Raw genomic sequence first — 26,912 nt, forward strand, 5'->3', positions numbered from 1 at the left:
GGTGAAATCCGACTTGAGCGTTGACGGTCTGTCACATTTCACGCTGACACCAAGCGAACACTGGGCGCTTACACACACATCCACATACACTCACAGGCAGGGCTCACCATATTATCGACAGATCCGAGTCAGGAGTACAGTCGAGGAGAGCACATTGAAGGTAAGTTGTTGTAAAAAAAACTACTCAGGGCAGGGCAATTAGACCGGGTTTCAGCGGTAGACTCAGAGGCGGGTTCATCCCGTAAGATCGTGTTAATTTTAGCCGTGGTTCTTTCTTTGTAATTTAAGGTTGACCACTTTTTATCTTTCTCTGTGCGCTTTCGTGTTTGCCCTCTTTCCAGTTGGGAAAACATTGCCGGCTCACCCCTACTCAACGAAATCACCCCGGACAAGTTTTTTTAGAGAGGGTTTTTGTTTTGTTACGAATAACCAAGCAATTTAAAGGTATTCGAGGCGTGGGTGGCTAGCTACGGGATTTTTCTCTGTGTTGGTCGGTGGAGGAGGAGGGGTTGGTATGGTTTGCCAAGCTAGCGAACGGCGTTACGCAGACTGGCTAAACAAGTTTAAATGGTCGTTAAAGTGGACAAAGTTGCCTTAAACTCAGTGTGGGGATAGATACGTTTGTGAAAAGGCGGGAGGGGACGATACCACGGTTGTTGTGCGATTAGAATAAGCCTAACAACGGTTTTGCCACAGTATGCTATGCGCACGAACGTTAGCATGTCCCCCCCAGCGTTAGCCTCTCGTGAGCTAGCGAGCCTTTGCCGTGGTCGCTTGCTCGCTTGTTGTGAACTAAACATTACCGGCGAGTCGTGAGATTTTAACGTTGCCGTCCTGTGAAAGTAGCTTCTTTGTGTTTTAATCGAAGCTGCCGACCCCTGGCCACAGTCGTGTTTTCTTGAAAGCACGAGATAGCGACGATATCTCGGGTGGAAGAGGCTGTTTGAGTTGTCGGACCAGTTTGGGGAATCACGCTGTATTTAGTAACGTTACTTAGACAAACTTAAGGGAAGTAGTTACAACGCACACGCATGCTTGTCAAAATAAGCGGCGGTGGTCAACATTAAGTGTGTGTGTAAACAGTCTGAACATATGGTGCCCCACAGCTCAGTTTAACTCGTAACCACTATCCAACTTTGTATTTTTAAACAGTGACTGAAAGCTTGTTCTGTGAGAGGAAACGAGAGAAAAAAGGACGAAAAAAAAGAAACGGAGGAAATCCCCCGAAAGGAAATGCCAATCGCAGCCGCTGGACAGCCAACGACTCAGGAGCCTAGAGTTTGCCCCCGGCTGCCCTCCACCCCGGAGCCTGTCCCTAAAGGGGCTGATTTATTCGACGAGGCGGGGGCGGCGGAGTCGGCGGAGCGAACAGAGTACGGGGGCGCGGAGGGGGGCAGAGGACTCGGGGGCTATAGTTACAGCCAGAGCGGCGCTAGGGGCTTTTTACAGCCCGGATCCATCAACGGCTCTCCGCCGCAGTCCCCAGCCGCGTCCTCCTCTTTTCTCTTCCACCCCCTTCACCCCCACCAAATGGCCATGGAGCCCCCAAGGACTCGATCGCGTTCTCGGTCTGGATATTACCAGCAGTACGGTGGTGGGAATGGCAACGGAATTACCGGCAGCGGAGTCATGGGATCTAACCATCACCACCACCACCTCCACCACCATCAGCAGCAGCAACTACATCCACAGCAGCAGCACGGTGCCGGTTGCGCACCACTTGGAGCTCACAGCATCCACTCGGAGAACCAGCCGCGAGCCCCGGGAAGTAACGCCTCTCCCGGCATTCAGAGGCTGTCAGCGGCTCCCGGAGCGCACCGCATCCCGGCGGCAGGTAAATGTCCCCAGTTGTCATTGTCACAGATTGTGCATGTGTAGTGTATCCTCGACCAAAAGAGGCAGAGGAATCACACGTTTTATTAGACTTCTGTGAGAAAGCACGTTGCAAGCGAGTTGAAGTGATAGAAGTCGACGTGTTTGATACTGCTGGGAGGTTTTAACAGGCAAATAGAGAGAAGGAGGGGGATGTCCTGGGGTTGGCATAACAAAAGTGTCTGTGCATGTGTGAACACATTTGTTGTATTCTAATTAGATGGGGAGTTTTATGTGCTTGCCACAGAGCTGCAGTGTGGATGTGGTGCACAGTTAGCACACATAGTAGGTAAATGAACAACAGCAGTCTGTGGTGTGGACTGGGGACGCCTCAAGCTTGTGAACTGCCGTGCATAGATGGTTACCCAGACTATGTTTCTTAAGGCACTGTGGCATGTCCACTTTTAGTCAACTACACAAATATTGATGTAGCTAGGTAACAAGCCTTACACTGTCTACAGGCTGATCTTTGTCTAAACTAGGCATGATGTATTATTTTTCAAAGACTTTCTTAGAGGTACCTAGGGTAGAAACGATGGCTAGATAATGGCCCTGGCTTTATGTGCTGCAAATGTGAAACTGTGAACAAGAAATAAGAGACATCAGGCCAAATATTTAAGTAATTATTATGTATGGCCTTGTAAGGTTCGGTGGATAGGTGGCACTAACTGTTTAAGATGCAGGTTTGTTTTCACATGCATGAGCTAAAATCACAGTATTGTACATAGTCACCTGCTGTTGTACTTCTGTTAAGACAGCCAGGAAAATGTCAAACTAATATGTGTCACACTGTATGAAAGAAGACAGTCATGGTCTCTACAGTAACACACCAGGAGCTAGAATAGCTATAGTCTGTTTCAGATAACTTTGGGGTTCTCTTCTTGTAACTCTCTGGATGAGCCATGCTTTTATACTTGTGCTTCACTGCAGTGCAAAGCAAAACTTAGCGAGAGTATTCATGGACTGGTGCTGGGTGTAGAATACATGTGAGGGCACTCTCACACAGCGAATGCAGTGCAGTGAACCACACAACATGGAAACAGCACAGCTAGAGTTTCACATTCAGCGAGGCTGTGGGAAAGCTTTTCTTTCAGCAAACCTAACGGGCTTCTCAGGTTAGGAACATGCTTGGTTGATAGCTGTCTCCTGTAGCGCTTTGGGTAATATTTTCATAGTGGTAATTTAAAAAATAAAGATTTTTTTTTAATCATGAGACAGATTATATTATTGTTATTATATCAAGGCATGTATTAGAATTATTGCCCCTCAAAATGGGGCAAATTGGTAGAAGAATGTTTTAGTTGCTTATCCAAAACCTTCCCGTGGATAATTTAATCTGCCTACATCTGACTGTTTATACTGGTTCTTCTACATGTAAGGATAACTTAACATGCACTCAGAATATACAACAAACCAGTCCTGTCATTGGGCAACTTATTTTTCAACTATACAATTCAGCTACACAGTGGAATGAATTGAATCTGTATAAAAGCAAAAAGCAATATTCAAAAGCACCTAAAGTCTCTGTCTCTACTGACACCTTTTAAACAAGAAGTGTCTGCATACATGTGCCCCTGAGACTGAGCGACTGTATGGAGACTGGAATTACCTGTCTGGGAGAGTAAGAGTGAAAAACAAAACAGCTGAACACACATAAACAAACAAAGGCCCATACCTTTAGTGTGTGTGTGTGTGTTCTTTCTAGCTTTGTTTAAGATTACTTGGTTAGAGGCAGATGAGCTCTGTGCTTTTGAGAGATTCGAAAAACTGTAAAATACAGTTCAGTGTGCCATGTCACATTGCCATTGCACAGACTGTAAACTAGTCATCATCAGAGTTCATTGGTCTTCTGTGACCTTTGACCTATACTGTGTCATAGCAGCTTGGGTATGACATGCAGGATAGTACAAATCAATGGATAGAATGACTGTATTGTATTTCCATCCAAATGGATTTCGATCTGAAGGGGGAGGCACTGGCTAGAAATTGTGTAGACACTCACTCATTATCTGGATTAATTTCAATTAGCTGAAATGCTATACACACAAAAGAACGGTAAAGAATACAGGTGTGTGTAAGCGTGTACACCTTTGTACTTCTACTTTGAATAGCAGAAATGTAAAGTCTGGCTTTGGAAAACATTCTAAGCTACAAAGGCCATGCTTCTTTTAGTACATGTGAAGCATTTCAAAAATATAACAGTGCCTTTATGTTGAAATGGAAAAAATATGGCACCATTTGTTTTATTTTTGAGTGCTGTTTACTTTGTTAATTTTGCCAGAGGAAGCCCTAGGGCTAGTTTATACTTGAATATACTTATTCACAAGTGAAGCAGCTGGTTAGCTGGACCTTCCCCAACACTACACACCTTTTGATTAGACCCCCTTCCCACTCTCAGAATGGGTCCTGCTTGTTGGGAGAGAGTGAGAGAGACAAGAGAGATACTTAGTCCATTCTTCCCATGCTAGTCACCTGCGTTGGGCATGAAAGCTAATGATATCCTCTACTCTTCGATCCTTCCCTCTCTCTCTTCTGCTTGTAGTCTGTTCTACCCCCCCCTTTTGTGGCTTGTTCTTTCATGATTGTTTTTATACAGTTTGAAGTGCGTACTTTTCTCTTGCTCCTCTTTTTGACATCCTATCCCGTGTACATTTCACATGACTTTGTTTACCATATTAGGAAATTAACTAGAGCTGCAACTGATGATTATTTTATTGTCAATTAATCGATTAGTTTGCTCTCAGAAATGGTGAGAAATGTAGAGTGTTCCCTAAGCCTAAGATGATATCCTTGAATTATTTGTTGAACATTGTAGTCGGTTAATTTAATAGATGGCACCTAATCAATTAATTGTTGCAGCTCTAAAACCAACATGGGTTGCAAGGTAAAAAGACCCTTGAGAGCCTATGTCCGCTGAAATTGAGACAGAAATGCAAAAAGTACTTAAGCAAAAGTGCCCACTAAACACTTAAAACCGCTGCCAAATTGGTCCAAGTGGATAAAAACATCCTCTGTGACAGTTGATATCCTACCCTGGTCCTGACCCACCTCTGTCGCAGCCTGTCCTCTTTTAGTCACATGCATTTCCCCCCTCCCCTTTGGATCAGTCAACCCTTTCTGTACCCCTCCGGTCCATTTTCTCTGGCCTCCTCCCCCACATGTGTCTAATGGAGGGATCGTTTTAATGGACTGCCCAAAGCAGCAGAGGGGCAGACGCTTCTGCCACTCTACCTTTACCCCTCCACTCCACTCCTATCCTCTCCATCCTTCTGTCTGCAACAGAAGTGGAAACATGCACTCGGCGTTTTTTTTACTTTCCTTTGTCTTGTCGCCCAGGCAACCCCCTCCGGTTTGGAGAGAAACTCTTTCACTTGGATTGACCAAGTAGCAGGGGTTCCCTTCTACTCGGTCACTCCAAATAAACAACAAAGCAGTCACTTTGGTCAGCAAGAGAAGATCCTGGGGGTAGAGGGCAGTGACTTCAAATTAGCTTTAAATCCAAGGAATAAGCTTTAATCTGGTTTGAAAAAAGATGTATTACTAGGACGGACTGGGAGAGAGAATGCCAAATGTCACTAAAGTACATTCAGAATAGGACTGAGGAGGGAGGGCAGAGGTAGTGCAAAAATGAACTGGAAGAAGAGAGTCGGTTATAAAAGAAGTTGTGGGATGGATTAGGGAGTTACAAGAGTTGATTGAGGGTGGATGTGTAGTACACAAGGTTTAGGAAGGTCAGGTGCAGAGGGAGGATGAGGAAGGAAAGGGAGAGATGATTAGACCGAAGGGCAGGAGAAATGGCAACAAGAGGATGTGACCAAGTTTTGAGAACAGGACTTCATGAGTATTATTGCAAGCAAAGCACAGAGAGGGAGCATGCTTCACAGACAGCAGTTAGGAGGAGGCGTGGATACGCTGACTGGAAAGATGAAGATGAGAATGATTGGCTGGGAGCAGATTTGAGGAACAGCAGAGTGGCAGAGAGTAGGATGAGGCCATGACCGGAGGCAGTTTGTGAGCGTAGGGACAGGTATGTGTGAGAGGCCATGAATGAATGTTGAGTGATTTAAAGAGAAGGGAGAGAAAGAGGGAGTGGTTGTTTACTTCTGCTGTTTGCATGTTAGCCTCCTGTCCCCGTTGGTATAACTGGGAATGTCCAGCGGATGTGGCTTGGTTATATCATGTGTGCAAATCTGTGGTTACGAAGTCCATTGGATGTAGTTTTAGATGGTCCTCTGGCAGCTGGATTGTTGTTTTCAGCTTTCTCCCTCACTAACTGGAACTTCATATTACCTTTATATTATTATGTCAAACCTATGCCATAGGTATCTGCCGTTAACCCCTCTCATGAAATTTAAATCCAGCTTAAAGATGAGCCAAAGATACCAGCAATTCTGTTTCTTGGTTTATTACTTGTTATTGAACTAGGGCTGAAAGTTGCAAAATCCAAATTGCAGAAGCTGAAATATTTTAATTAAGGTAAACAGTGTGACAAGACATTATTAAAATTAAGTACAACTCTTGTTCTCCAGATGTAAGGACATGCGTGTTTTGGTACAGACCCCAACAAATGTCACATCATCATGATTTTGATATTTTTTTCAGGGAGAACCTAAATTGTCACGAAGAAATCATTCCAATTAATCCTAAATCATACCGCAAAATAATCGCAACATTTTCCTTTAAAATATCCTGCTGCCCTGATTTTAACCCCCAGTAGCTCTTGTAGCAATTCTGTGTCTCAACGGTTTCCCAGCATCTTCAGCTTTGGCTGGCCATTTCAACAAAACCCCCGTCTGCGTCCTTCCCTTTTCCCACTTCTTGTTGTCCTCTTTCTGCCTCTGTTGTAACAGTTATGCAAAGTCAATCGGCTCTGCACACATGGACTAAGCACCCCACTGCTAGCCTGTATAGATGTTGAGTGATGTAGTAAATAAGTTTGTTTTGGTCATTTTGTAGACTCACAGTTGTATGAAAACAGCCTTTGTTTGTGGTGTTTTGGAAAAACAAAGATTGTTTGGGACACGGACACAACACAGACTGGTAGCCAGGCAGAAAATGCGGCAAGAATGCTTTGAGAAGTTTTACTAAGATACCTCTATGAATGAGAAGTCTGTATGACAGGTTTTGATTGTGTTTTCTGTTGTACAGATATGCCACATTTTAACGACCATCTTGAGTATAGTATTTTATACTTAATGATTATATTTTGTTCATATCGTATTTTGGGTAGAGTAATGTTCTTTGTTTTTGTTGTTTGTAAAATTGTGTTACTTCTTGGAGATGTAGTTGCACTAAGAGACTGACACTTCTCAGCCTATGAATTTATCATATGCTTTTTGTTTTTGAGTGTGCATATGTATAGTATACTATGGTATTATTGCCTGCTATGCAGGTAAGAGATGGATTCACCCAAAGTGTCAGTCTGTGCATCACTTTAGCAAAACATCTGTCTTTTCTTGTTTTTAAATGTATTTATGTGGACAAACCTTTTCAGACATTCACAAGATGGTTAAGCCTATGCAAAAGCCATTAGAACTGTGTGTGAATACTTGTATCAAAACTATGACATTTCCTACTTCTAAATTAAGCGACACCTGCCTGTTGGCATCATACAAACGTAAAGTGCAGTATCTATGTTTTCTTATTGAGCTTAGAAAGAAAAAAACTTCAGGAGTAAAGGATCTCCAATTCAGTATAAATGATATAGTGATTCAAAAATTGCCTATTTTCTATGTGCTGACATTTATCTTGGGTCTATAAATTGTGCATTCATTGCCCCAAAGGCACTGAACAAATACATGTCTCACCAGCTTTTTCCATTTAGCTCCTCTGAATGTAGTTTCAATGAGTTGATGGCTCAGTTTGTGGTGATAGTGTCGGGATTTATGATCGAGGAGGAAAATTAAGACTGTCATCTGTCTCTTTCTTTCTCTCTCCTTACACTCCCTCTCTCAGCTGGTTTCTGTCTTTCATTGGGGGATAAGGAGGAGAGGGAGATGTAAGGACAGAAGGAGGAGTGAGAAATAGTAAGGAGTGTGAAGGAGTGGTTGGCTCTGTGCGTGTTCATGCACCTCTGCTGACTGTGTGTGTATGTGCACATGCCATGTTTAGTAGCTGCCTGGGTGGGCTGGGAGCAGGAACAGGGCTGTCAGAAACATGCAAACATACACAATGACGTGACTGTCGAAGCTTTACTGCACTCAGAAGTGAAAGCAAGAGAGCAAAGGTAGATGTCATAAAAACTCATGTTTTAAAGGGTAATTTCACTAAAATATCAGCCTGTAGGAATACTCTAATCCACTAATAGACTTTACACTGTGAAGCTGGTATTGGCAATGAGGCTGTATGGGAATCACAATTCAGTCAGGCAGGTATTGGCCTTGAGCTGCTAGTGTGTATTGAGTACTATAAGCACAATGAAAAAGCTTTTTGAAGGATTGTTTTTTTTGTGTGTTTTTTTTAACATATCTCTGTGTGCCTGCAGAGTATGTGTTAGATTTAGCAACTGTTTCTTGCTCCACGGCTTCTCAGTTTTGTGACCAAAAATATAACTAGATCACAAGATGTAATTAATTTTAGGAGTTGCCTAAGACAGCCATCATACTGTCACCAGGGTCTCTGTTGTCTAGTTATTTTGGCTTTTTTACCTGAAAAATCTTTTGAGGTTGAACATAGATGTATATGAATCTTTCCTGTCATATTGTTCCCTCTAAGCACAATTTTGGTTGTACAAATGTGGAGTTAGATATTCTGGAAAAATATAGATGATTTTTAAATCTCATTCCTAGGTCATCAGATACCGACACCTTGGTCTGTGCAGTCAACCGTCAACGATTTTCAATTTCTCTCATTTGTACAGGACATCAAAATATTCCATGATGGACTAAATGAGTCATAAGAACAACATTTTGTAACACTGCATAAATAGGGTCTATATATTATATACATTAATTTATATATCAAAGATGGCTCTATTCTAAGAACTTTCAAGTATTTTTCATTTAGATAATGTACCCGCTGAAAACAAGAAGCCTCTTATTACACAGAAAAGTCTGTTATTGGTGAAATGGCAATTTTTGACGTCACACTTGTATAAGCTGCATTCTTGGTCATGACTGGATTCCATGCTATTTGTGATGTCTGATAATTATCCTGATACAGACCCCTCTTAAACTCAATTCTAAGCTAAGACAGAAACATTGTCATTTCAGGGTCAAACTCTCTACAAACTTCATTCTGTACAGTGAAACTCAATCATCCAAGTAAAGTAACATAGGCAAAACACATTGTTTTGTGGACCGAGACTAATATTTTGGAGTACTGACTCTGACTTTGAGACGAACATGATAATTTGGCAAACCTTGTCTTTTCTCTAGTTGGAGCATTGTCTAAGAAAATGTCTAAAACAGCGAGAAGGTTGGTAATCTGAATCAGATTAAGTGATCCTATAATGACACCAACTTGATGACCAGTAGCACTGAAAGACAGTTTTACACATACCAAAATCAAAACATGCAAAAAATGTTCTGGTTAAATTAGATACCATACTCGCCTCAAAATTTCAGCTGCACATCGTGTGTACTTGCAATGCTGTGTGTATCAGGCCAGCTCTGATTTGTTGGCCAAGGAACGACATGCAATAGCATTTCACTTATTCTCTGGTCTTTTTTACATACATTCTAAGTTTGAAAACAGATTTTGTTTGGGCTTCTTTATGTTCCTAGTGCATTCTCATCTTTCTCAAAGCAATTTGCCCACCAACAGACAAAATAACTTTGTGATCAAGTATGTTGAGTGTGAACACCTGCGCAGGATGCAGAAGCAGTTTTCAGACTTGAGAACAAGTGCAGGATGGAGGAGCAACCTCAAGGGCTGCAGCAGTAACAGAACAGAAAGGAAGATAATGAGAAAGATAATGAGGAAGGAAAGAACAATGAATAGATGGAGCAGGACCATGAAGTGGGAGAGAGGTAGAATCATTCCCATTTCTATACGTGTGTACTCACACGCATGTCATCAGGTCTGTGTGAAGCGGTGTTGGGCAGGTAATGGCTGGGCAGGCGTTACATGCCCGCCTATTTTAAGCCTGTATGCCAGCTTGTTACTCGACTCTGCTTTGCGCGAGGGTGTGAAGTGTGCTGTGACATGTGTTTAGGAGGCGGGGTGATGTGAGAGGTGCTTATTGTATATGTGCATGTAATTGTCTTCTACATATGCTTGGCTGAAATTGTATTTACTTCGTATATATGTTATGTAAATCAGAACAAGTTCTGCAACTGTCAACAGGATTTCTGTCCATTTTCCCTGTTTATTGCTGCTGGGGTTTTTTTTAAAGTCGGCCTGTCACTTATCTGTCGCCTTATCTATCAAACGCCCTTTCTACTCACCCACTTTCTCCCATTTTTCCGTTTTGACTCGAGAAAGGAAGAGATAGTTTAATAGAGAAAGACTGCAAGAGAGAGGGTGATGGAGATCACGGACAGAGATGGTGTGATAGGGAAAGCAAGGAAATGTGGATGCTGTGAGATAAAGCAGCAGGAATATATGGGAGAGAGACAGGCCGGCAGATAGGGAAATAGATCGGTGGCGGGGAGGGATGGTGATGAAGTGATGGAGAGTGTGAGGAGGAGGAGGTGGATGTGTGAGGAGGGTGTCTGAGCTGAGTGCAGAGGGTGGGGGGATGAGAAGGGGAGGAAGAGGTGGAGGAAATGGATAGAAATAGCTGATGCACTCTGAGGCTTACAGAAAATCAATAGCAGTCAAGAGGGGAAGCCACAACCCCCACCCCGCTAGCGCTCTCTCTCTCTCCCTCTCTGACTGCTCTCTCACCCTCCACTGCTCTCTCCCCCTCCAGTCGTCTTTCCTCCACTCTTTATCTCCTCCCATCTCCCTTTCCTCCTCAGTGCTCTCTCCCTTTCATGTGCTTTTCCAACCTTGCCCTCCTCTTCTGTACCACCACTTTGCCTTCGTCCTGTCCCCCCACATTCTCTCCCCCGGTCGTTTCTCTCCTTCATGCTCCCTCTTCATGCTTACCTCCCATCACTGCTGTGCTGCCCTCACTCTCTTTCCAAGATATCCTCTTCTCTTCTGAGGGCTTTGGTATGCTTTAGATGCAACAACGGGAATTGTGCACTTGTACATCTACAATTTTCTGTAACTTGCCAAAACAAACACCTGAAGTAGATGGTAATTTTCTGCAAGCATTGGTAAGGTGTGGTTGGGTGCGAAAATAGGAATGGTTTTATGTGGTCTGCAAAATCTCACTTCTTCCGATTGTTACTTGAAGGTTTTGACAAACTAGTGGACTTTATACATTTGTATCATGCTTAACAGTTTTACATTTAAACTCACACAACAGGAAATTCAGTTTTTCTCTGTTTGCTTGAACTTAATAATGTTGTCAAACTATGCTGTACATCTTGTGAGCTCAGTACAGAATCAAGCTTTCAAAATCGAGATGTTGGATTGCGGTGTGTTTTTTTGGGGGGCATTTTGTAAAGTAATACCCATTTTTTTTAGTATTTTTGGTCAGTGTATTTAATATTGTCTGATTAATAACTCAAAAAGGGAAATTCATATTATAATTATCTCCATCATTGTGCGGTCTGTTGCCCTTCATCAGTGATTAAAGTATGGTGTGTGAATATATGTGTACATAATTATTGTATTTGTCAAAAGAAATGTCACATTGCTGTTACTATCTTGTCTTTCATTACTGTGACTGCATCCTACTCAGTCCCACCCTCTCTCTATGGCAGACACCATACAAACCCAACTTTATGGTTAGAAGATTACAAATTGGCATTCTTTCATGGTAGTATGCTTGTCTGCATGTCATGTCCATACTTTCTAAGCTTGTTTTCTTCTCCACCATGCTAAGGAATCAGATAAAGTTTCACTTTGCAAAATTGTGTGTGCCTGCGTCTCTGTGTGTGTGTCTGTGTATGAGCCTGCTTCATGTGTATGTGAGTGAGAGATTGTGTGGTCTGTGCTGAGCTACTGGTTGCACTGTATTCATACAGACAGTCCTACTGTGATTCTTGTCATCAAGTCTCAATGATGTGCTGTTCTGAGTCCATTCTTCTTCTTGAGCTGTGCTGCTGTCTCAAGGTCCAGCTTTGAAATTGTTCTATTAAGTCAAGAAAAAGACTACACAAATGGAAAGGAATAATAATATAGATTTCAACACTGCCTGCCTCAGCCGTGCAGTGGCAACTTGCATACAGTAGATGTATCACGAACGAGCAAGTATTCATTAAATGGCACATTTGTAGATCTTATTTTAACTTTAAAAAAGTCACACAGGCATTTAAATTCACGCTGCAATCCTACGATTCAACTTCCCTGAGGCCATAAGTGAAGTAACTAAACTATGTGTACTGAGCTGTGTGCAATCTGTTAGGCCAACGGGGTACATGATGTCACCGAAACATTTTAAACCTGTTCTGTAGCTTCTGCATTGTGCTCTATAGAGAGACTGCAACTGAATGACTCGTCTCTGACTCAATTTACCAGACTTTGACAATGTGCAAGTGAGACCATATTCAGGGAGGGAGCTGGATTTTTGCCTATTGTGATCACTGAATGAGTGTCGTACAGAAGAGCGCTATGCAGCCGGCGAGTCCCGTGAATGCTTCAGCAGTACTACCTCCCAAAATCATCTCGCTGAAAATAACCTTTTAGCTGGGTTTCACTACACTAATGTAAGCTTTACTTACCTCAACCTTTTTCAAATCATTTATTTTGCCTGCTCTGGGGATTTGAGTATGAGAGGAGATGCTTTTTTTAAGGATTGAGGAACTCAGTAGTGAAAACATCACTCTGTCTGCCTCTTCTTTTTCTTTCTCTCCCCCCTTCTCTTCTTTGTTGTCAATCACAGCTTTTCTTCAAAGAGGGAGGCTTTGAGCAGGAAAAATCCCATAAACAAACAGCCGAGAGGTGAAAAATGCGCTTTTTAAAAGGCTTTTTTGCATCTTTCCTTCTACATTAGCTTTCTTTGCCTCTATCGTGAAGGTAGCCTTGTCTGGAGTGCCCTTGGGAGTGCTTTACCCTTGGTGTGTATACCACTGCCACCATCTGTGGTGACGACGTCCCCAGCTCAGGACGTGTCCATGGAAAAAAAGGCAAAACAAAAGCCAGAAAATAAAGAAAAGACAATAAAAAGATGAAGGGATTGTGGAAAAACAAAAGAGTAAAAGTCTAAGCCATGATGCAAGCAGCGGTATCATCAGAAAGCTTCTCTAATCCAGGATTACTGTGTTTATTTTTTGTGTGTGTGTGTGTGTGTGTGTGTGTGTGTCTACATCCACCGCCTCTGATCTGAGACAAGAGCCTACCATATGGGTTTCAGTCACTTTTGTGCTGGACACATGGTCAGCAACCCGTCTCACAAACATGTTGTCATTGTTTTTTTGCTGTTGTCCATTAAACCCGAGAACAATAACAACAACAGGATTAAATATACTGTTTGGAGATAAGCAGGGGTCTCCCTACAATGCCTTGGTGTAATGGTGCTATCAGTTTCAACAGACGGTATTACGAACATGTTTTGTATATTGTATTGTAAAATAATACACAACAATGTGGTATCCAGCCTGTCAGGGTCTGTTTGTTTGTGTGTAAAACAGTCAGTGCTCAATGGTGCAAATGGACTCACATTTAAAGAAAAAACTGGGCCTCTTTCCCTTTACCCAGTATCAATATTGTTTTGTGAATATTACTGAAGTAAAAAAGCATTAACAGTGACTCTTATCAATACCTCAATTAAGGGTGCAATGGGTAGCCATTCAGTCAGCTAACAAAATTAGTTGCTATTGATTTATCATTTCTGTCGTTTTCAAGCAAAAATTTCAGTTGAACTGTTGGTTGGACAACAGAGGGAACTTGAAGGTGTCACTTTTTACTCTGGGAAACTGATGAACATTTGTCACAATCTTTTGACAATTTAAAGACTAAAATATTTATCGTTAAAATAGCAGCAGATTAGTTCATGCTGCCTTAGCCTCAGTATGTTTAGGCATTTCTGAAAAAGGCTGTTGCCCTCTTTGATTTGGAGACATACTGCAACTGAACATTGAATTTAAAATGTGATACGGTAATAAAATGTTAGAGCACATGCAGTCCCTAGGAAACATTTAATATGAATGTGAGTTGTGTGTAATAAACACCTGGCTTTACAGATTGAGGCATATGTTGTCTCACTGTGTGACCTTGTATTCTGCTCTTCTCTGTGTAGGAGCCTCTGGCGGGTCCTACCACTGCCACCCAGACCTTGCATACGGAGAGGAGAGTGATAAGGTAAGCCATGCACCTTTCTTAGCTTACTGTGGTTGTTCATATTAACACATGAAATCTGGGGATTTTTTTGAGTTGCACACTCACGCTGATTGAGATCATGCTGCACTATGACTCAGTATTAGATGACATCTTCTCTAAGCTGACGCTGTCTGAAGGTTTGAGGCATAGAGTATCTCCCCCAGTGAACGCCTGGATGTCTAAGAATAGGAGGGGAGAGTGTTGTCACCAGCAAATATGACTAGATTTTTGGTTGTGGTGCTGCCATGGTTATGGTCACTCTAGTAATCCATGAGTTTGACTAGATGTAATGTAGACATCCACAGTCAAATAATGATAATGATAATAATTTTGAAATAAAAAAGTGATAGTAAAACAAATAACTGGACATCATGGCTGAAATAACTTGATCATAAACTTCAAAATTACAGCCCTTTCAGTGCTGGAACTTGAGATATTTTGCTTAAGCTCAGAGAAACACTTGATATTGTTCACTTCACCACACACCACTCTCAGGCTGTTAATCATGTTTGTTTGCATACACTTGAACAGTAGTACCTATTTGAGAAACTCTATCAACAGCACTGTTTGCAATTTCGCAACTATGCTTTACATTTCACAAATGCTGAAGTACGATGACACTGTATATGTTATGCACATTATACAAGTTTATAGTGCCTTCAGCAGCATACGCATTTGGCAAGTAAGCCCTCTAAGGATGGAGAAATGCAAAGTGTGCTTGTTTGTCATTTAAGCACAGTCCTTATGGGCAGTTGTGCTTACACTGCTCCAGGTGTTGTTTTTGTTTTGTTTTTTTCATTTGAATGAAATGACAGTGGAGGAACTGAATGTGTTTAGAAGTCATCAGCTGGTGGTCACTTGTTGAAACTTTTAATTAATCAGCTGATGACTGAATCAAACATTATGCAACTCCCTTTTTAATTGAGGCACTTAGTCTTTCTTAAAAAACTAAACTTTAATCTATAAGGGGGAAAAAATAGCATCTTGTATATTTTCAACATGGTATGAGTTAGAATTTTCACTTAAGTAATTCATACAGCATAAGCGTAATTTAAAACCCAACTGAGTGTACAAGTGTACTTCACTAAAGGATGGTCATCCTCATAAGCGAAGGCCTGTGTAAAAAGCAAGCAGATGAAGCAGAAAAAAAGGAAGAAGGAGAAGAGGGGAGGCAGGATGCTGAGGAAGGTGTTGCAAAAAGCTTGGAGGGTGAGACGGAAGGGAGGGGAGGCCAAAAACAGGGAGGGGGTATTGCTAATGATTTCACCTCCAGCTGTGGGACTTGGTTGGAGCGAGAGAAGGGAAAGGAGCTAGGGAGGGAGGGGGAGGAAGGGAGGAACAGTGGCAGAGGAAACAAAATGGGCTTTGAAATCTTGTTGATGGAAAGAAAATAAGTGGGGGAGGGAGAAGTGTTTGAGTGTTAGCGGAAGCATGTCTGCAAATATTAATGAATCTGTAACAGCAAATGACCATATTTTCGCCTGGTGCACATGCATGCACCAGATGAGACCTGGGCTCCGTTGTATTTCTTAGGTGTGTGCGTGTTTGCATGCACTATGCAGACCTCTCTTTATTTTGGTTCTCAGCAATGACAGCGAAGCCACAACAGCTGCCTGCCACAGTTAGTGTGTGTGTGTGTGTGTGTGTGTGTGTGTGTGTGTGTGTGTGTGTGTGTGTGTGAGTGAGTGGACGCATGCATATCCCAAATGTGGACATGGTGAAATAGAACTTGGAAGGGTGTGTCCGTACTCGTGCTTCAGGATGTCTGCCCAGCCTTGTGTGTATGTATGTGTGTGAGTGTGCACACTGTGAATGTGGACACAGTGAAAGGAATGGAGGGTGTGTATGTGTGTGGTCCTTACACTGTGTGCACTGCACAATGTGCTGTAATATCAGCCACAGAGCAGTTCACAATATTTCTGGGCCAAGCTGGGAAGTTACAGTATGTGTCTATTTGTCTGTGTGTGTGTTTTAAAACGTCAGCGTGTTTTTTTTCTTTATTTTTCTGGCTTTAGTGGAAACATGTTTGGACTTGGACGTGTGTGTGTTTGTGTGGACTACAAGCACTCTATTAGAGCACAAGGCCACGTTAAGGCATATTGCTTGAGGACACACACACACACACACACACACTCCTTTGTCTGACACTACTCCCCTCCCACTAACGCGGGCAGACAGGCCCATCAAACTTTCATACTAATGGGCAATAGTCTGCATGTGTTAAGACAGTGTGTGTGTTTGCATGCCATGTGTGCATGTGTGTGCCCTGTCTGAGAACTTCTTGTCTTGTCCCCTCAGATTGCTGGCCGGGGTCTTGAACAGGACGTACAGAGGAAAAAGGGGGGAGGGAGCATGAGGAAGAGGGGACTGTAGAGGGGTTCAGCTTATCTGATGGAAGGAAAAGGGGGGGATGGGAGGTGGTTTTTGAGGAGGGTGGGAGGAGGGAATATGTCAGGCTTGGGATGGAGGAGGCTGGTTAAGATATGAAAATGGGCACATGAGATGTCCCAGGGGTGTTGGTGTTGAGGCTACGCTGGTGGAGAGGGTTTTGGGGTGTCGGGTCGGAAAAGGGAGGGGGATGTCATTGAGAGGAACAGAGAGGTTTGGGGGTGGGGGTGAATCGCTGATGCCCTCCATCCTGTGTAGAAATGGGCATAGATAAGAATGTGTCTTCTCAATCACTTTTGCTAAAATAACTCACTCGCTTGTGTATCATCGTGTTTACAAGATGATGAATTCAAGGAATATGTAGAAATCTCTAAATGTGTCTGTCTAGTTAGTCTGTGGAAGGAAAATTAATTGCCAACTACTGTGATATTTTATTAATGTCGTGTAGTCATTTCAAGAAAAAAAAAATCAATTTTTAAGATTTGGGGCGTTTTAGCTTCCATAACATGCATCTTTTCAGTGTGTGGTGGAGAAAAAAATACATCCAAAAATTAACATTTAGTTCTTTATTTTAATTAGAAAATGTGTTCTGGAAATGTATGCAAACAAATGCATATTTAATTAGATACCCTCATTGCATATTTAAACATTGAATATCATCAAACTTGCAAAACAAAAAATAATCCTCATGTTAGTAATCAGCTGGGAAGTTTCATGGTCAAATCTATTTAGTAATCTTTTTTCTTTTTTTTTTTTTTTACCTTATTCATCCGCAGTGTCTCCTTTTAAGCAGAATAAAGTATGATTAAGGAAAAAAAAATCTTTGTCTGCTGGAATATTTGTGGGTCTTTCCAACCCATTTTGCGATCACTCATTTAAAAATCTGGAAATAAATTGTACCATCATTTCCAGAAAGAACAAGAGAACAATCTTTTGGTAAGAGAGGGCAGGTAAGGATGAATTTAGATGTTATACCGCTTTCAAGAGGTTGGAGCACCAGCCAACTGCTCAGGCACGGTAATTTACACGGCTCATTAGGAAATACAGGCGGACACAGACAGATGCACTCAAAAACGTGGCGTGTAGCCCTCACTACGACCTAAATTTGCTCTGTCATTTAGGGTCTGGTGCACCCTGAGGCTACACCGAGCTTCACTTCTCTTTCATCTGCGCCAGGCTTACACACTCATTCTAACTCTTCTTCTCTTTTCATTTCATCGGCCCTTCCTTCTTTCCACCACTCTGCTCCTGTCATGTAGTCCACTCCGGTCAAGACTAAATGAAGTCATTGTTTTTGTTTGTTTTTCCCATAAGCTGCTCCAACCTAGGTCACATCCAGTGCTAGTGAGCGACAGAGCAATGAGTGAACTGTGCGTTTGGCCCGACAGTCAAAATACATAGTGTTCAGGTTGGTTAGAACAGCAGAGTGTGCTTTAAAGAGCTTCAGAAGGTATTGTTCTTTATAGGCTGCAGAACTCAAACAGTGGCAGCTACCCATGTGTGAATTTGCGCATGTCTGCAGGCGTTTCCATAACCGTGTGTGTGTGTGTTTCTGCAGCCTGCTCTCCAGCTGTTTCCTGTTAGCTATCACACTGCTCTCAAGGTTGCTGTGTGTGTGTGTGTGTGTGTGTGTGTGTGTGTGTGTGTGTGTGTGTGTGTGTGTGTGTGTGTGTGTGTGTGTGTGTGTGTGTGTGTGTGTGTGTGTGTGTGTGTGTGTGTTAGAAGTCACAGCCGCTGAGTCATTTTTATCACACTTTAACAACGTGTCTCTCCCACGAAGAGGGGAGGTAGAAGCAGGGATCAAGTAAGTAAAGGGAAAGAAAGTGTTGGGATGATAACTATGAGGCAATATGTGTGTGTGTGTTTGCGGCATCTTAAAGAACCGATGTGTTGTTCAGGGTACAGCGTAGGTCCGAGTACGACAGAATGACTAAGAACTGACACATGAGTGTGTGTGTGTGTGTGTTCTTACCTCGCCAAGTGTGAGAGTCACTGCTTGACAGTAAGTGAAGTGACTCACACATGAGTCTAATATATGATAACTCCTTACTCAGTCCGAACCTTGATGACTATATGTTCAGCTATGTCACTGTTCTTGTGTGTATCAATGACTTATTTTGTCTCTGAGCGAAAGTATTTGCGAAGTTCTCCGGTCGAGGGTGTGTTCGTATGACTCGCACATGGGCCTGTGAGTGCTTGTCTTGCATTTCCTCACTCCAAGAGGAAGTGACTTTGAACCCTCAGGGCCTCAGAGCACTAGTGGTGTAATATGCTCTCTTTCACACACACACACACACATGCACACAATTCATACAAGCAAGCACACACACAAGCACCGGATCATACAGGAAATGCCATGAGTCACAAAGGAACCTAGTGTCTATGCATTAGTATGGATTGTAAGCCAGAGTGCCGGACTGCAAAGCATGGTGAAATTGATTTGATCCGAGTGCTATGGGTCATTAACCACAATACCCGTCCTCTCTCTTACCCTCTCTTTTTTCCTCTTTTTCCTCCCCCATTTTCCACCCCTCCTTCCCTCTGCAGAGTGAGGAAAGCCCCAGTCCAAAGCGCCAGAGGCTGTCCAGTCAGTCTGTTTTGGAACAGCTAACCTCATCCGCCCCCCCTCCGTCCACCCCATCTCCCCCCATCCGGCCCTGGGAGTCAGGACCCCCAAGTCGGAGACAGCCTCACCCCCACACACACTACCATCAGGAGAGATGCCTCACTCCTGCTCGGCACAGACGCAGGTATCGTGGGATTCTTGATTTCTATGAATTGGTTCCACTGTGATTCATTAAAGGGACAGTACACCTCAAAATCTGAATTATTCCCCTTTCCCTGAGTGCTATTTATCCATATATATCCATCTAGATAACAGACCTTGTTGAGAGCAGTTTCATGTGGTGTTTCTGTGGTTTATTTTGAGTACATTGTTGTTGAGTTTTTCAAATGTATTTGTTTGAGCACCCCAAACTTAGTGCGATTTAGTTACATTATTTTCGAGATAAGGCAGAGGTCTCTACAGCATATATCTGTAAAACTCAGCAACTCTCACCAAAACAATGGCACTACAGGTATGAAGAAAAAATAAGTGTTTTGGTCTAGTTGTGAACTATCAATTTTACTGAGTGTCCAAATGTGAAACTTTCCCCTCTCTTCCCACCTCTAGCCCACCAGCAAGGCGTCAGCGTGGCCGTCTCTCCAGACCAGCTCGTCACATCCCTCCCCATCACCACCCCTCCACCCAGGGCCCCGCACCTCGCCTGTCACCATCAGAGCTCCAGGATGAAAATTACCACCGCAACCCACATCCCTCCACACACCAGACGTACCCAACACACACACCCAGCGCCTACGTCCAGCCTCCCACAGCCGGTGGTGGCGCAGCAGGTTTGGAGGAGCCCCGAGCTTTCCACCCCCCCACCTTATCGCCGCGACTACTGCACCCGGCTGCTCACCACCACCACCATCACCATCATCATCAGCAACAGCATCATGTGACGCAACAGCAGCAGGGAGCCATGGTCATGGACTTGCACGAACAGGTTAGTCTGCAAATAATTTATGTGCGAGACAGCCAGGAGACACTCTGTGTGTGTGTGTGTGTGTGTGTGTGTGTGTGTGTGTGTGTGTGTGTGTGTGTGTGTGTGCGGGTGTGTGTGTGAGGCTGCATATTAACTGTGTGTTTTCTCCCCAGCTACAGCAGGCGAGTGTACCAGTCTCCTACACAGTGACCCCAGTCCCTCCACATGGTCTTGCAGGGCCTTTGTGTAGTGGCCAGCACCTTCCCCCTACCTGTTCCTCACAACAACAAGTCCCTGCCTGCAGCGTGGTCTTTAGCACTGGACAACACTACCACCCGGTAAGAAGGACTCTGCAGTTTGTGAAGAGTGTGTGGGCTTGTTCGTTAATAACAAAAGCACATTTTGTACAGCCTCACCTATGGCTCAACCATAGAAAAAGTGAGGTATTCAAAAGAAACGTGGTAGAAAGCAGCAATGACCCACAGGGCTTGTTCATCTTACAGGTGTTGGCTGCCGCCTTGTGGTAGACTTGGCACATTACAGTCACTATGTGATAAGAGAACATGCTTTTTTTAAAGTTTCCTTTTCCATCACTTATATCTTATAACTCATATCTCCCTATTTCAGATGCTACAGGCATGTTCAATGCAACATTTGCCAGTGCCCTACGCCTTTCCCTCACTGCTGTCCAGTGACCCTCAGTTCCTGCTTCCCCATCCACCTCACCTCTCTCACCACCCGCCCCACCTCCCCACACCAGGACAGTTCCTGCCCTTTCAGACGCAACAGCCACGATCGGTATGTGAATGATTAATGTTTTAATTCATTAATGATATCATATTAACTTGCTTCATTCTGTGCTATAATAATGGCAAGGATTATGGTTCGATGAAAGGAAGCCATTAATGCCTGAGAAGTTGTGGTCAGTTTGACACTAGTAGTTTTATAAACTTCAGCAGAGTCAATAAAAACTTTTTAGATTTTTCTCTGTCTTGTCAGATAAGAGAGGGGTGTCTTCTACCCAGCAATGATATTTGCTGTCAGTTTACTTTATGTCCAAATGGGAAACACTTAGTTTAGAGTTCACTTTTGTACATCTGCTCTGATTTCTTCACATAAAAATAATACAAAAAGGTATAGACTAATTTGTTTGCATCACTGTTAACTGACACATTCCTAGCATTATTTGATGGTCCTAGCAGAGTGAAATGAACTGTAATCGGGTCTTCCTGTTAAGTCATCAAACCAAACATAACTTTGTTCTTGTGTTTAAAGCTGATTGGCATATTCATCATCACAATGTATACATAGCATTTTATTTTCATCATAGTAACTGCAACATCTAGCAGTAATTGCACACTTAAACCACTAAGAACAATGAAGCCATCAAACACAGACCTCTATTATATTCTGCTGTCCTAGTTCGGTCTACTTGTACACATGTTTGGCCCAGTTACTGTCCCACCAGTAACCACCTGTCATGCATTTGTCTCACGTTGGATAACCTTGTGTGTTTCCTCTCAGCCCTTACAGAGGATCGAAAATGAGGTTGAGCTTCTGGGAGAACAGCTGTCAGTAGGTGGAGGCTTCAGCTACGCCCACCATCACCACCACCATCACCACCAGCCTCCCTCCACCCTGCCACCCTCCACACCACTCCAGTTCCTCTCCCACCATGACCCTCTGTCGCAGGAGCTCTTTACAGTGGTGAGTTCATCCATTACATGACATCATCATCATTTGCTTGGATTATAACATATGATTATGTTAAAATGATGCGATGACCCTTGGTGGAATAAATGCATTTTCTCTTTGTCTCATCTCTTGCAGCCCTATCCCCACTTTATGCCTCGCCGATTCACAAGCCGGCGTTACCGCTCTCAGCAGGCTGTACCCCCGTCCCCCTACCACCCCAGCTTCCTGCCTTACTTCCTGTAGGTTTTTTTCACTTCCTCAAGTTTATTTTGGAACTATGTACAGATGTAATTGAAATAGATTTGAGTATGCCTCAGAGACTGCTCCTAAAATGTGTGTACCTTGTCTCTAATCACCTACAGCTCCATGCTTCCTGTGCCCCCGAATGTGGCACCCACTATCAGTCTAGAGCTTGATGTGGACGACGGAGAAGTGGAGAACTATGAGGTAGCATAAACAGCATTCAACCGAGAATAATGTCATCACTTGACACACACAAAGATATTTTATTCATGAAAATTAACACATGACTTCTTTTGTTGACACGTACACGTATGTGCTATTAAATCCAGTTGCCATTTGTCTCAAAATGTGTTTCCATTATGAACTTTGTCCTCTAAATGATGCCTTTCTGTGTGAAACCTTCAGGCCCTATTGAACCTTGCAGAACGTCTGGGAGAAGCCAAGCCCCGCGGTCTAACTAAAGCAGATATTGAACAGCTCCCATCGTACAGGTTCAACCCCAACAACCATCAGTCTGAGCAAACACTGTGAGTACCTTTCTGCCTTAAAAATCTGTGTTATTGTGTCTTGCGGGCGGCTGTAGTTTTGAGTTGGTATAAATTTGTACAAATTGCGTTTTTTAAATGGTACTAAACTTGCTTTGTCTTACAGGTGTGTGGTATGTATGTGTGACTTCGAGTCTCGCCAGGTCCTAAGGGTCTTGCCGTGTAATCATGAGTTCCACACCAAGTGTGTCGACAAGTGGCTAAAGGTGAGTAAGCTTTTGGATGAATGCAAATGTGTCAGCCGTTCCCCCCCCGTGCCTTTAAGGTCCAGTCGCATTTGCAGAAAATAACAAAATTCATCAACACAAAAAATTTTACACATGGAACATGTTAGTGCTTATCTGTCTGAGCTTGTTCTTGTCTCAGCTTGGGGCAGTTAATTACCCCATTTCTTTCAGTTATTAAAGGCAGAAATAGTCTTACGAAGCTACCAAGCTTGCTAACTAACAGTTAGCTAACTAACAGTTAGCAAGCCTGCCAACGGGACAATTTGTTGATTATTCAGAAGAGGATTCCTCTGTTTTGGACTCTTTGTCTTTCATCTCAATCCAGGATCAGAACTGTCCAGATTGCTATTGGATTGGTATTGATATAGATATAGCTATATATTAGTTAGCTGTTGATCATCAGTCTGAAATTTGGTTGTCAAATTTTACAAGATTTGTGCAGATTTTCTTTGATCCATTGATCTCCCAATTGTTGAAATTCAAGAACAATACATTTATTTTATTTGGATCTGGCCAAGTTGTTTTAATCTCAACAAGATCTGACTTTGATCGCCTTGCTCTGAGGGTTCGACTGACTATCGCAGCTGATACTCAACATTTTTCCAGTTATTCTGTAAATCTCGATCAAATAAATATAGTATAAAGTGGAAGATTGTAGTTAGTTACATTGTCTCTAAACATTTGACAGTGAGATTTCCATTTTTACCTCAAAAGGTTAATGGTCTCCTTGATGCTAATAATCAGTTTCAGCCCTCGTGAACCATATCGGTCAATCCCTTGTATGTATTTTATATTTAAGGTATACATTTAACCTGTTTAACCCTTGTCTCCCTGTTTTCTGTTCCTCCCAGGCTAACCGAACCTGTCCCATCTGTCGAGCCGATGCCTCAGAGGTCCAGCGGGATTCTGAGTGACCTCGCATCAGCACCTGACACCCACAGTCCCAGACAACCTTATGGATGCACCAAGCGATCAGTGAACTATTTCCATCGTACGCCCCCGCCCACACATTCTGCCACATAATTGGGACCAGTGCTCCTTATTCCCTCACGGTTTAATCACCCAGGACACTTAACAGTAATTCTCACCTGGGAACAGCAGCTTTCTACTGACTCATGCTCACTTTATTGCTGGACTTCCTAGGCCTTCTGTTTTGGACTATTACGCTCCTACTACCCTGCCTTCTGCTCATGGTTACTCCTTACTATGAATGGCCTTTGAAACACATAAAGTGTCATGTGCAGGTGGACATGTATATGTGTATTTCTTTTAAAAGTCCTTCTAAACTGATGCAACCCGTTCAGTCTTGTAGGTGATGGACAGAGTAAAAAGACTTCCGTATACAAACATTTAGGGGAGAATTGGCAGCCCAAAGATTCTGCTAATGTCGTTATTGTTCTGGACATTTTTACGAGGCTCGTTATAATTGCTGTTGAACGTTTTAATTTCCATTTGTTTATCCTTGCATTGAGCATGAGAGCAGTCTGTATGGGGTGAAACAAAGATACTGTACACTGTGTATCCAAGAGTGAGCTACTTTGGAACAGTGAAAAATATACTTTATTTTCTCTATATGTGTGTCTGTATGCGAGTGTGTATGTGTGCGTGCGTGCGTGTGTTACTACTCCTGTGGTATTTATACAGTTCATGTGGTACAGTGCATTGACTTCCTTGACCTTTATCCTACTTTTTTAACATTTACACTCACTGAAGATTGAGGGTTACTTCAGACCTTGTACAGCCAAGATTTGTTCAAAAAGCAAATTTTAAAATCAAAGCGTAGGACCAAGAACACCTCCAGGGAAGTTACCAATGCTTTTGTGTCATGTCATGATCATGCTTTACAACTTTGACTCCATCACTCCATGTCTGCCCTTCTGCATTGTTCTCGTCTTAAACTAGAAAAGCCTGGAAGCTTTTGAAAGACAATTTCTTTGTGATACAATACGTCCAAACCTAAAGGAAACTGATCAGGAATATTTATCTTTCTCGACATATCCACTGAGCTCACCCCAAGGCACATCTTGTGATTAGTTGAATCTAACAGATCTGACAAGATGGATGCAAAGAAATGGATTACAAATGTCTGCGAAACATTTCACACATGCTCAGTTTGCTAGCTTTCTTCTGGGAATGAGGCCTTTGAAAACATGTGTCTGTATCTGTCTTGGTACTCAAGCAGCGTTCTGCAAGTGTTGACGGATATAGGCGCTATGTTTTGTCCCTCATTGACGAGGAGCAAGTTGGAAGGGACTTGCAAGGACACAGCTAAATCTACTGTTTCACCACACGGTGGATTTGACACTCGAGCACTTTAATACGTAGATTTAAGACCTACACACTCTATTTTTCATTCTGAACGAACCACTGATCAGTTTCCCACAGTCCGTGTGTGTCTGATAACAAACATTAGAATGCATTAAAACTATAAACAGTTCCAGTTCAACTTCCAGTAGCTACAGTGTTCCAATATGTCGACTCTTTATATTCTTCTCACTGCACATCTTTTCGTTTCCAAAGGTTTGGGAGCTCTGTTTGGTGATAATAATAATATATCTCTGTAAGGTCTATGTCAGCGTGTGATAATGTAACTCAGAGATGTTCACCTCATGCACAGAGCAGGCTATCTAATGTAATTTATCACTATTTATCACAATTGGTGTTTTGTGTCAAGATAAAAATCTAACATAGGCCTTATAGAGATCGCAGAGACAAAAGTTTTGTTTGAAAAGTTTTGTTTGAAAAGTTCTGCCAGGCACCTACAGTGTCTTGCATCTGAGATGCCTTTAACACACCTTCATTTTCTCTTGGTACAATTTGTATCTGTCCAGTGTTACCACGTCAGACCAAGACATTTGTTTAAACCTGAGTTTTCCAAAAGCAACAGTGTATCAGTGTCCAGGGGGTTTAGTTGACTTTTTTTTTTTTTTTACGTTTCTTGAGCATCGTCTGTGTATAAAATCATGTAATACCCATGGGAATGGAGGGAAATGATATTTTCTGTCATCTTTTTTCTTTGGGGTCAAAGGTCATAAATGTGACTGCATCCATTTTGTGTCTTAGGATTGTATTATGTTGGACAGTTTTTTTGTTGCTTGGTACACTAGCAATTACCTCAGTCCCACTATTTATGTCTTTTCAGAAAAAGGCGCAACCAGTATGATTAGTGCTTATGGATTTATTTCGCTAATTTTTTCCATGCAAGTTGTTGGGTTGTTTGAACATTTTTTTCCTTTTAAACTCCATGAAACTCTGTCATTAAAATGGTGTCATAGTAGTTTCATTATGTATTATATCTGTAACCAAAATCATTTGAAGGCCTGGTATGATGATAATGAAATTTTTAACAAACATTTGTACATTTTGTATGAGAGTTATTACTAGTAATACTTTATTAAGTAGTGCAATGATTTTTTTAATCCCTTACCCCGTCTTTTGGATTTCAAAAGCTGGTTCAATAATAAATGTATAACATCCTCTTCTAAGACATTGTGTCCTCTAGTTTTTCTTTCCTGTTCACATTTCAAAAAGAAATTCTTGACAAGGAAAAGACCAGTGATGTGCAGTCGGGCCAAGCCACTTGGTGGCAGTGTAGATCTCTTATCCAAGAGGCACACTCCTGTCAACACTTGCTCACATGACCTCTGACCTGAGTGACATTTATTCCCATAATGCTCTATTTGGAATACAGCACACTGTGTATGCCTTTTCACTTTCATTTTAAACACAGTGCAAGTGATTTAAATTCTTCACTCAGAAGAAGGCAGATGGCACAGGGCAGGATCACGCTCATTTACTAAGCACACAACACTACAAGGGCACAGAAGCGCGGCTGTTCTCAAACTGTACGAGGAAGTTCATTAATTGATGAGATGCTTAATACAAAGACCACCCAGTGAGAGAAACCATCCAAATGACAAAAGTTAATACACATTGATATAATTGACTTCCTGTGCTACGACTTTAAATTCAAAACGCTGTGTTCAGCTGATGATGTAGCTCACAGTTACCTAACACAGCCCACTAGCGATCACGAGATGATCGTTGTGGAAGCTGAATGAAGGTTTTGATAAAACTGAAAGTCCATGTCTCGTTGATCA

The 26,912-nt window shown here is 42.5% G+C and overlaps 1 protein-coding gene across 1 annotated transcript; it reads left to right on the top strand.

Annotated features, from left to right (window-relative positions):
• rnf38 (ring finger protein 38) lies at positions 1 to 26,299 on the top strand. Its single transcript, XM_030430008.1, has 13 exons — positions 1 to 160; positions 1,153 to 1,834; positions 14,108 to 14,169; positions 19,123 to 19,325; positions 19,748 to 20,123; positions 20,276 to 20,440; positions 20,730 to 20,900; positions 21,627 to 21,809; positions 21,933 to 22,036; positions 22,160 to 22,244; positions 22,446 to 22,567; positions 22,692 to 22,791; positions 23,664 to 26,299. The coding sequence occupies exons 2-13, from the start codon at positions 1,234 to 1,236 to the stop codon at positions 23,724 to 23,726; spliced, it is 2,235 nt and encodes a 744-aa protein (XP_030285868.1). The 5' UTR covers positions 1 to 160; positions 1,153 to 1,233; the 3' UTR covers positions 23,727 to 26,299.
• Positions 26,300 to 26,912: the final 613 nt, after the last annotated feature.

The sequence above is a fragment of the Sparus aurata genome, chromosome 1 (genome assembly GCF_900880675.1).
Source record: "Sparus aurata chromosome 1, fSpaAur1.1, whole genome shotgun sequence".
Classification (NCBI taxonomy): domain Eukaryota; kingdom Metazoa; phylum Chordata; class Actinopteri; order Spariformes; family Sparidae; genus Sparus; species Sparus aurata.

Excerpts from the sequence above, each read along its gene's own strand:
- rnf38 (XM_030430008.1), top strand. The coding sequence starts at position 1,234 with ATGCCAATCGCAGCCGCTGGACAGCCAACGACTCAGGAGCCTAGAGTT. Across the intron at positions 19,326-19,747 it reads CCTGCTCGGCACAGACGCAG|CCCACCAGCAAGGCGTCAGC; the intron begins GTATCGTGGGAT and ends TCCCACCTCTAG. Across the intron at positions 20,441-20,729 it reads CTGGACAACACTACCACCCG|ATGCTACAGGCATGTTCAAT; the intron begins GTAAGAAGGACT and ends TCCCTATTTCAG.